Raw genomic sequence first — 11,613 nt, 5'->3', positions numbered from 1 at the left:
AAAACCAACTAAGCCTGGTAATCTGCGAGCTGAAAATATACTGGTGCGAACCGATCAACTTCCCGGATAAGTCGGAGCGTTGTATTGACCAACAGAGGTCGAATTGACTGTGCATCTTGTCAACACAGGTCAATAAAAGCTATCAAACTCTGTATTCGCATACGAGGGACCCACTTCGATGACATGTTGATTGCATCATTACACTGGAAGTTTGAAGCTCAATTAGACCATTGATCTCCTCTTCACCCACGTATTGAAGATCCCTCGGAACATTAATCGTGAGCCTTGGGAGTCCAATTTTAAACGAGAATTCAAGAAAATGATTATCTGACTATTTATATACATATTCTCTACCTCATGTATGCTCAACAACTACGAACTGTTCGCAGTACTATACCCCTTTCTTGACATTGTTTCAGTACCGAAAATGAAGCCACAGTGGAGTGAACTGCTCCTTGGAGCTTCCTTGGGCGGAATTCATGCTGTCAGTAACTTCATGACAGAGGCGATAAACTCAGAACGCATATCTGGTTATGGACCAGTCGACAAGCCCTCATGGGAACCGACATTCACCGATGAATCGCGTCCCTATCAAGGGATCCGAATTTCTCGCGAAGGGTGGAAGTTGGAATGCAGCAGTTCTGATAAAAACTATCCGTGTCAAAATGCGATTGATGGAAGTAACAAAACTTCCTGGCGTAGTGATCTGAGCTCCGACGGACACAGTATCATAATAGACTTGAAAAAGGACTACTCTGTCAGTGCACTTGTCATCCTTCCTCCTATTGGTACTGGAGATGACGGCCTCATTACTCAACATGAGATATACGTCAGTAACGACAAGGAAAATTGGGAAGAGCCCGTTGCATATGGAATGTGGCCAGACACAAACAGACAGCGACTATCCGCATTCGAGCCTACATCCGCTCGATATGTGAAGCTCAATGTAAGCGCCGAGGCAGATGTCTCATCCTGGATAGGTATTTCCGAGCTCAATATCTATGCGACACAATACCTCCTTCCTCGAGATCCCAAACTAGGTCTCTGGGGTCCGACTCTTGATTTTCCAGTCGTTCCAGTTGCCGGGGCTCAAGAGGCCTCAGGAAACATTGTTTTATGGTCATCATGGGCTTCGGATACGTTTCATTCCACACCTGGTGGTCAGACAGCAATGGCTCGTTGGAGCCCGTCAACAAAAGTAGTCTCAAAACGGATCGTTACCAATACTACGCATGATATGTTCTGCCCCGGCATTTCTATTGATGGCACCGGCATGATGGTTGTCACTGGCGGCAATGATGCCTCTGAGACTAGTCTATACGATTCTTCCTCCGACCAATGGATCAAGGCACCTCCGATGAGATTACGTCGCGGATATCAAGCATCCACAACTCTCTCTGATGGACGTGTATTTGTTATTGGTGGCTCATGGGCTGGAGGCTCAAATATTCCAAAAAACGGAGAAGTCTGGGATCCCATCGTCGGAAATTGGTCTATGCTTCCTAACGCCACTGTCAAAGAGATGTTGACTGATGATATGGAAGGTCCATGGAGAGCTGACAACCATGGCTGGCTCTTTGGATGGCAGAACGGAAGTGTTTTCCAAGCCGGTCCTAGCCGAGCCATGAATTGGTACTTTACGGACGGAAATGGAAGTGTTGAAGAAGCTGGAAATCGTTTAGACGATGAAGATTCAATGTCTGGTAATGCAGTAATGTTTGATGCAGTAGCAGGAGAGATTCTTACCATCGGGGGTTCTCCTGACTATGACAAATCCTGGGCCACCAGTAATGCTCATGTCATCACTCTGAATGGACCAGGAGCATATCCAGATATTAAGCTGGCTGGGACTAACGGTATGATGCATTCAGAGCGAGTTTTCCACACATCCGTCGTTCTGCCCGATGGAACAGTTTTCATTGCTGGTGGTCAAACATTTGGCGTTGCTTTCAATGAAGAAAACGTACAGTTTGTGCCTGAGCTATATGACCCGGTGGCCAACACTTTTACCGAACTATCGGGAAATAATGTCGTTCGTGTTTACCACACACTATCAATCCTGTTACCTGATGGAAGGGTTTTGAACGCGGGTGGTGGCCTGTGCGGTAACTGTTCTGCCAATCACTATGATGGCCAGATATTTACACCGCCTTATCTCCTGACAGACGATGGGAAACTGCGCTCCCGACCAGAGGTCATCTCACGAGTGCCAGGTCAAATGAATATAGGCGATGAGCTGGATTTGACCACGAGTGTTGCGATTCGTTCCGCCTCCTTAATTCGCATCGGTAGTGCAACTCACACAGTCAACACTGACCAGCGCCGCGTACCGTTACTTTTGAGAAAAGATCATCTACGCAGGAATCGATATTTGACCTCTCCTCCAGCCGATCCTGGTATCCTCATTCCCGGATACTGGATGTTGTTCGTCATAGATGAGCATGGAACACCTAGTATTGCGCAGACTATCTTTATTACCACGGAGAAAACAACTGGTTCAAGAAAAGAAACGCAGAGCCAATGGGGATTTCTTGAATCCTACTGGCGAGGTTGGAAACCAGCACTGATCGCCCAATTTTCTCGCCCAAGTCGAGAATTGGTCTAAAACATCATGGGAATTCTGTATCAAATTGAATAATGAAGGTTGCAAAAGTATATATAATACAACGGTTAGCAAGAATAATGCTGTTACTTTACCGGCGTATGTAGTCAATTTATTTATTGAAGTCTTAAAGACAAAATATAACCACTCGTGGACATAGTGAATTAGAGATGTACCAAAGTCCTTTCTAGTGCGTGTGTCGATATCTTTTGATTCAAAACTGGCACGTAAAGAAGGTCTTGGTGTAGACTAATGACATTGTCTTATGCAGGTAAACAAACGAACTGACATTTGCACTACTAGAATTGAAGAATTCAGTTCACTTCAACGATCGATGTGGTTGTTTCCGTTTTGTCGCTGGAGTGAGGAAGAAGAGTTAGAAGAATTGATCTCTACAATTACCAACAGAATTACCGCGTTAAAGGCACTTGCGGCTAACCTTATCGAGCAGGCCTCGCACGTGCAATTTATTTCTGGCTTTGCGATCGGCATACCAGAACCAAACTTAAGAATCAGCCAAATCACAACATTCATGGGTCACGATGTGCAATCTCGACCATAGATGAGAGCTGAGAGAGAAGAAAGTAGATTGCAATCATGTAGGATTTACTACAATGGACAAGACAAATTGTTTAAACTATCAATGTTCGCCACCACAGACGATCGCAATATCTTTACTATGAGCGGAGCATATTCAACATTGGCAAATTTCCTATGGGAAATTTTCGTTGCTCGTTAGATCAAAGAGTTTACTCTTTGGTGCCGGTTACGTTCATCCCACGTCTAGATTAGTTGGTGTGCTCTTACCAATTTTCTCGAGGGACCATTGCCGCCGGAGAACCCAGTGTTTGCCATTCAAGGATCAGTACATGCCTCAAAGGTTTGGTGTGCCCGCACCGCAGACTCAAAATACAAATGAATAAGAGGAAATGATTTAGCGATGGTGGGGAGGGTGGATCGAAGTATAGGCACACCTGTCGTTGCAATTGCTTTGAGAAGCCAATTTTAATATATACACGTCCATTTGGAGATGAAGTGGCTCAGATGTAGTGACGTGGTATTGCAGGAGTAGCAATGGTATCAGATGAAGAATATCCAAGTCTTGGAGCGACTCTGATTATTCGAGTACTACAATTCTTGTAAGATACATCTTTCAGCGTCAAGTACTCAGTTCGATGGCATTCCTTCTCAAGCGGGTAATTGCATCATTTTGAGATAAGGTTCTCAAGCATTTAGTGACTGCAGTGTCTTTATTCCCGTATTGTCTAATTACTTTCCATCAATGCCTATGCTAGTCATCTTCCCTGGTGCTATTCTCGTTGCGTCCGTTAACCGTTCACAATAGATGCATTTCACACTCAAATTTGAGTCAGGCCTAGCAAGCATGATGACTGGAAGCAAAATTCCTTTTCGTGTTATCATCTGCTTTCCATTCTCAGCATGAAATTATTCTTCTCTTTCATGCACAAAAATCGGCAGCTTCAGAAACACGAATCAGCTATCAACTAACACTAACATTCAACTCGCATTTGCACACTTCCTATCCACTCGGGAAAGTCTCGCCCAGGAATTATTTATTTGTCCTAGCTCACTTCCATTTCATCGCACTTTACTGAGTGATATCCAGCTTCATACATCACCCTAGCCTACAAAGCTCGCCTTAAGCATTTCAAATAAGACCGCGTGGGTACTCCTTCCTTACTGAATTCTTAGCCTCTGCTCATACTTGAAAACCCCCATCAGTACCATCGCTATGCAACTGAACTATCACGCCACTTTTTGGGTTTTTGCAGCAGCCATTTTGGCTGTTCCGAACGCCTTGTCCCTCCCTGGATTATTTGATAATTCTCAACAGCTAACATCGAAGTTTACTTGCGATCAACTCTCCGAAAATTCATGCCTTTACAACTTCTATGCCGATCAGAAATCTGCGATCACCACAATGGTAGATAGAAACTGTACCGACTATGGCCAAGACCATGTTTTTTTCAACAGGACTAAGTTGTTTTTCGTCCTGGATGGTGGACCAGAACCTCTGAGAGATCATGTCTGGGTGTTGTCAAATTTGACTCGGTTGAATGCACCAGAAGCAGTAGTCAGCTTTACATCACAGCTATCACCTGAACTTCAGTGGCAGGACAAAAACTACAGGGTCTTAAGGCTCTTGAACGGAAACATTGGTAAGCCCCCAACTGTTCCTTTGGGTATAGATCCGAGGACTTCAGATAGTTATGCGCTGGAGATCCCATGTTAGACACGAGAAGACATGTTAGTTTTTAGTGGTACCTACATATCAAGTTGTTGAAGGTGAACCAGACTGGTGTTCTCGTTTTTTTCTCGATTAAAGAGCGGCAATGGAATTCGGGGGTAGAGGGAAGGGTTGATACGATTTTTATGTGAATAGAGGTCTGCCGGCGCCTTGCGACACATTCGTAATATACAATACGTGGATTTAACATGACTCTCCTGTAAACTGCGTTGCATATTTCAGTGAATGCAAATCAAACGTTCGCGAATGTGGCCTCATTCAGTCTATTACTAGGTCCAAGACAGCTATAATAAATTGAATCGGGTCTCCAATGATCTATGTTACACGCACAAAATCAGAATGCGAATTAAAGTATGAAAACGCACATTACATATGGGAACCTTGGTCGATGTATGACAATATGGAGTACTATAGTCACGCAATATCTGCAAATACACAATTAACTCACAAACATCATTCAAGGCCCCTTTAAGTACTTCAATATTATGATACCACCAATAATCAACGACTCATCTCGATATATACATTCTAGATGACAGTTGTGCTACAGACCTCTCCGTAGTCTGGGTTGCCGACATCATTTCTTTTTCTCTGCAGCAATTCACAGACTATGGATGGCTCCTCTGCCTTTCATTAATGATTCATTGTCGTTAATCCATTCATCGATAATTTTTATTAGGTACCTATACTTTTATTCCTTCAATCATGGAAGTTTTACGCAATCTTTGTCTTTCCCGACATAATTACCACAACCATAATTCCTTCAAAGCCACTTTGACATCCCACAACACATTCTTGTGCTCATTAATCATCAGATTTCAGACCCCTATCAAAGTCAAAAACTGCTGCAAACCCGTCAACATGCATCTACATCTTTCTGCCCTTCTGTGGCCATTATTGCTTCAAGGAGCTATCTCTATTCCTACAAATTTCTCTTTGACGTCTAAAGCAAACAAGTGCTACGAAGACTCTTCAAAAGTTCTCAAGCACGATATGACCTGCGACCAGCTGCCAGAGAATACCTGTTTCTACACCGTCACCACCTTTTTGAAGCCCCAGTCAGCAACCACCTCGATCACGGATTGGAATTGTGTTTCGTATGGCGAGGATCATTTTGTCTTCAAAAGGGAAAAAGCTTTGTTCGGTATGGATGCTGGTCCCATGGAAGTCAAGGATCGTATTTGGGTTGTCTCAAATTTAACTCGTTTGAATGCACCAGAGTCAAATATTGGTATTAGTGGTTGGTACACTGGGCCTTGTAGCTTCCCGCAACCAAAGTGGCAAGGAAAGAAATATCTAGTTTACTTGTCAGAGACTATTGAAGACGCCTTGTTGAGTCTCATACCTCTCGGAGTTAAAAGCCATGTTTATCGCATCAAAATACCATGCTGATACCAAGCATGCCTCACTATATTGGTATTAGCTGTACACCTAGTCACCTTGGGGCTGCAATATACACTTTCTGGGCACTGTGTACAGTCTTTAAAGGAAATTGATTCATTGGTATTTAATTCCTCTCAATGTGATCTGAAGCTTGATTATGCATATGATGTGATCTTCAACATTAAAAAAGTTTTCAGCCGCCTTCAGTTGGTAATAGGCATCGAGAAAGTTTTTAAACCCCCGACTATCAGACCTCAAATACTTCTACATGTTTTTTCTCATTCACTCCATAACTTGTCGTATCGAAATTCTATAATGACTCTTTCTCAATGAAATGATGATTCATGGCCTCCAAGTCATACTCGAATCCTTATTTCCACGATAACACGCGATATTTGACACTATGACTCCGTTAGCTAAAACAGTCATTAACGTTGTTTTTCTCGAACATCTTAACCTCTCTACTTCTGTTAATGTGCTATATCCAATCTGAACCACAATCATAACTAAATGCAAACCGAGTCCACTGCATCTCGAGATTTACCACACCCTACCGCAACTTCAACCACAAGCTAGAACAAAGAACCACCTCACGTCTCCAAAATCCATCGTCAATACCACGCTAACTTCGATCTCATAAATAAAAACTATCAGTTCCGACAAGAACCATCCGCAGGGCCAAGTCAAGGAATCTATCATATTATGTAAGTTTAAAGGTACTTTGATCTCATCAGATGCTTCATAGCTAATGTTTTGTGCGAAAGGGTCAACATGAAACACATCATCTTTTCCCAAGTCTTTCTGGGTATCATTTCCATTGTCCTTGGATCTCCCCTTTCTACACCATGGGTTCGCTCCCAATCAGAATGTGGCAATTCTGATGTCAACACCTGCACTGTCGAAGTTTACGTCCCTGTCAACAAACCCAATCAAAACAAATTTTCCTACATAGTCACTCTTTTCGATTCAAATTGTGACACAATGTGCAGTGATATGTTTTTACATCGTAACGCCAGGATCACATGGGTACCACCCTGTCTCAAAGGTGGAAAAATGACCGTTCAAGTCCAGGGGGATGGAGAGCTGCAGCCAATTTATCATAACGGCTCTCCAATATATATCTGAATTGTTCCCGATGGAAACGCTACAATAGTAACACACCGCGATACATTTCAGTGTCCAGAAGCGAAAGCTGCTCTTGCAATAAGATCGGTTTCTCGTTCGGGAGAAAACTGTGAGGAGGCTGAACACCCCCCACCTCTCTACGACTCATGTTATCAAGCGTGGAGACTTGCACATACTCCAGCAGTGGGAATCGGTCATACGGGTGACTGATGGACGGCAATGCTTACCCAGCTCGAGATGACGGTTGAAGATGAATTTCAGCCGTCAAGGGGGGTTGTCTATTTACTAGATAGTGATTGACTTTACTGGATTTTAGATGCTCAATAATACGCTGATGTTTACACGCTTCTATTCTTTGTTAAATGAGTGGTCTCGATGGAACGTTGTGAATATTCATGAATTTAATCGATTGTATGAAAGTGTTCCAGTCGTGTCCTGTTATCTTGCTTTTCTTCCTTCACTTCATCTTTTGAGTCACCGATGACTGGCTTGTATTCTTCATTATTGTCATTTATGTATATGAGTCTTCAAATGTCTTCTGACTTGACAATCGAATCAGTCAGGTGTATAATAACAGCCACGGAAGCATTCGCTCTCTCTCATATCACTGCACCACAGCTTCAACTAAAACCACAAGAACACAACAAACTTCAAACAACTACACCTTATTTGGAGCAGATTTCATTCAACATCTCTCATTTGATCAGTGTAGGCAATAGTATTTCCCGTAATCCGTATACAGGCTAGATAGTGGTACATATCGATTTTTCTTTGAAATATGTATATATATGATATAGAATTCGATATTATTGAAGATATTCAATATCATTTTAATATTGAATATTATTAATAAAATATAAGAATACAAATTTCTAATTAATATAAAATAAGCTGAAGTATATAAATTTGAGATTATCCTTAGATTTCAATAATATTAGATTATATATTAATTAAATTATTATTAATTGATAATAAACTATTAATATTATTAAATATTTTAATTTTTTTGATATTTTTAAATATAAATATTAATATTAGAATATTATTTTTATAAATTTAATCGTTTTGAGAAATTTAAAAATATTTAATAAAATATAATTTCTAAATAAATTTTTTTTTTCTATTTTTTTTTAATTCTTCAAAATATTCTTTTTTTATATTTGATATTCTAAATTCTATTAATTTTATTTTCTATAAAGATAATTCTCAATCTAATTAATTTCTATTTTCTTATAATTCTTTTATTCTAATTGAATTTACTAAATCTTTATAAAATAACCCTTTTAATTTTAATTCTTCAATTTCTTTATTATCTATATTAATATTTATATTAATATCTATATTATCATTTAATATCAAAAGTTTTAATATATTTATAAATTCTATAATATTAATAGTTTATTATTAATAAATATAGATTTAAAAATATATATTAAATAAGAGTTCTTAAATAGTATATTTTATTAAAAAGAGTAAAATAGAATAAAGATATAATTATTATAAAATTAAATATTTTGAAACTAATAATATTCGAATTATATTAATATATTTTCAAAATATATATTAAATATTTAATACTTTAATTTGAAAAGAGTATTTTTAGTATATATAAATTATTATTGAATAAGTTTTTACTGATATATATAAAACTATTTCTTTTAAATATAAAAGAATAATTAATGAAGAAAAGGATTTTAGTTATTTATCTAAATTTTATATTATTAATTCTCAAATTTTTGAGATTCTTATAATTTAACTTTTTATTCAATACTTTTTATTATTAAATCTCTTTAAATATAATAAATTCTGAACTTTTCTTATTTATTTCAATAAATAATTGAATATTTGGATTTCTAGTTTTTATTATATTATTTTAAAATAATTTATTTATAATTTCAATAAAAACAAGCTCAAAATAAAATAAGAAATATATTTCTTTTATAGCAAAATTTATATTATTTATAATATCTGAGTTTTCTTTAATAAATATAGTATTTTTAATATTAAAACTTAATTTATTAATAAAACAAACAAATTACAAACTATTACTTTTATATTAAAAGAAATTAAAAATTATTATATTAATAAAAACCTTATAAAACTTTTATATAATAAAATTAATAAATAAGGAATTATAAGCAAATTAAAATATTTAATGAATAATATATTGAATAATAATATTTTATATATTTATTTTTTAAATTATAGATTTTCCTCTTTTATTATTTTTTTGATTTTATTAATATTTTTGAATATTTTTTAGATCTTATTAATAAAAATGATATTGAATAAAATATTATACAAAATCGAATTCAATATAATATATATAATATTAATCTTTTTATAAAAATATTTTTATTTAAAGATTTTATATTTAAAAATCAAGCTTTTAATTTAGATTATAATTTCGAAATTCTTATATATAATATTGATTTGATTTTAAAACTTAATTATAAATATTAGAAGAAAAGAAATATAATAAACAAATATTATAATTTTATCTTTAAAATCAATAATTCCCTTTGTTTATTGTAATAATAAAATAGATTAATAAAAAAACAATTTACAAAAAATAATTCAATTTAATAGAATTCTATTAATAATCTTTTTTTAATATTTCTTATACCTTAGATATATTATATATATAAAAAGTGTTAAAAGGAATAGAAGTTACCAGTGCTAAGCACGTGTAGTAATTAGTAATACAATTATCTAAACGAGCTAAATTAAACAAATTATAGATAGGCATATTGATTCTTTTATATAATATTATAAGAAAATCAATATGCTTATATATATAGTAATATAGTCAATATAAAAGCCTTTTCTATTTAATCTTTTAATAGATTATAAAATCTGGTTAATATAGCCTTTAGATATTATTAATATAATTATTATTATAATCCAATTTATAAAATTGAAAAATATATAATATTATTCTATAAGTAGTATACAATACTGTAATTACTATTACTATCAATTTACAAAATTGAAAGAATATATAATACTATTTACAAATAAATATATATATGGTATAATAAAAAGTATATAATATTAATTATATTTATATTTACAATTTATATAAATCTATTTATATAAAAAAGAAAAAGAAAAACCTTGCAAATTCTCTATATAAATATCAAAATAAACAAAATCAAAGAATAAATAAAAAGTATTCTAAATCTTATTTAAAAGATCTATAATTAATGATTTTAATAAATAAAAATATAATTAAAAAAAAGAATTAATTCTATATAATTGAGTTTATATTACAAAAATATACTAAGGTTGAAGGAGTTAGAATGGAAGTTAATAATACTAAAGTTTTTCCAATTTTTGAAAAAAGCAAAATTATAAATATTAGATTTAATTTAGATAAAAAGGCTAAATATTTAAAAAATAAAATTAATATATTATTATATATATATAGATTACTTAATAATAATAATAAAGTGCTTGTTAATAAATATAATATAATACAAATATTGTGGAACTATTTAAAATCAAAGTACTCAAAAATTAATAATATTATAGTTAATTTATATTTAACAATAATTCAAATATTTATTTTCAAGTTTATTAATTATTCAGAAATAATTATTATTAAAGCTTAGAATAAATTAAAAGAATATTAATATAAGTTTAATACTATTAACTCTGTATTCAAGGATTTATATAGAAATAAAGCTCTATTTTTAATTTTGATTAAAAATATTTTAAGTGAATATCAAATAATAATCAATACTATAAATATTCAAAGTATATTAATAATAAAAAATAAAATTAAATATTTTATTATTAAAAAACTCAATATTCAAAAAATAGAATAAATCTATATTATTAATAGAAAGTATATAATCCTAAATTAATAAAAAGATAGTAGAGAATTAAGCTTATTAATATAGTAAAATTGAGAGAAAATAGTTAATATTTATATTTGCTATTTTTATAAGTAAAAGGATTATTTTTTATATGATTATAAAGATTTCATATTTGCATAAGTTCTAATCCACAAATATTATAAAGTCTAGTAACAAAAAGCAATATTTAAAAAGATAATTAAAATATTATTTTCTAAGAAAAAAAATAATCAAGTTTATTTTGTAGATGATAAAAGTCTTTTAATTAATTTTGATTTATTAGAAAGCAAAGAAGAATCTGATAATAAAGAATACTATATTTCTAAAAAACTTATTTATAAAATTATCTTTTTTTATTGATATACAAATATTAA

General features: G+C 33.8%; 3 protein-coding genes across 3 annotated transcripts; all 3 read left to right on the top strand.

The window, feature by feature from the left end:
- Positions 1–427: 427 nt before the first annotated feature.
- On the top strand, positions 428–2,605 carry EAE97_009945 (uncharacterized protein; the record flags this gene model as incomplete). The annotated part of the gene is made up of 1 exon (XM_038880460.1): positions 428–2,605. One exon carries the CDS (start codon positions 428–430, stop codon positions 2,603–2,605), a length of 2,178 nt encoding a protein of 725 aa, XP_038728827.1.
- A 1,750-nt stretch (positions 2,606–4,355) lies between these two features.
- On the top strand, positions 4,356–4,856 carry EAE97_009944 (uncharacterized protein; the record flags this gene model as incomplete). The annotated part of the gene is made up of 1 exon (XM_038880459.1): positions 4,356–4,856. One exon carries the CDS (start codon positions 4,356–4,358, stop codon positions 4,854–4,856), a length of 501 nt encoding a protein of 166 aa, XP_038728826.1.
- An 876-nt stretch (positions 4,857–5,732) lies between these two features.
- EAE97_009943 (uncharacterized protein) lies at positions 5,733–6,263 on the top strand (the record flags this gene model as incomplete). The annotated part of the gene is made up of 1 exon (XM_038880458.1): positions 5,733–6,263. The coding sequence occupies one exon, from the start codon at positions 5,733–5,735 to the stop codon at positions 6,261–6,263; it is 531 nt and encodes a 176-aa protein (XP_038728825.1).
- Positions 6,264–11,613: the final 5,350 nt, after the last annotated feature.

The sequence above is a fragment of the Botrytis byssoidea genome (assembly GCF_014898295.1).
Source record: "Botrytis byssoidea strain MUCL 94 chromosome Unknown BBYS_024, whole genome shotgun sequence".
Classification (NCBI taxonomy): Eukaryota; Fungi; Ascomycota; class Leotiomycetes; order Helotiales; family Sclerotiniaceae; genus Botrytis; species Botrytis byssoidea.
The sequence above is the reverse complement of the archived record's forward strand: the minus strand, read 5'-3'. Positions and strand labels throughout refer to the sequence as shown.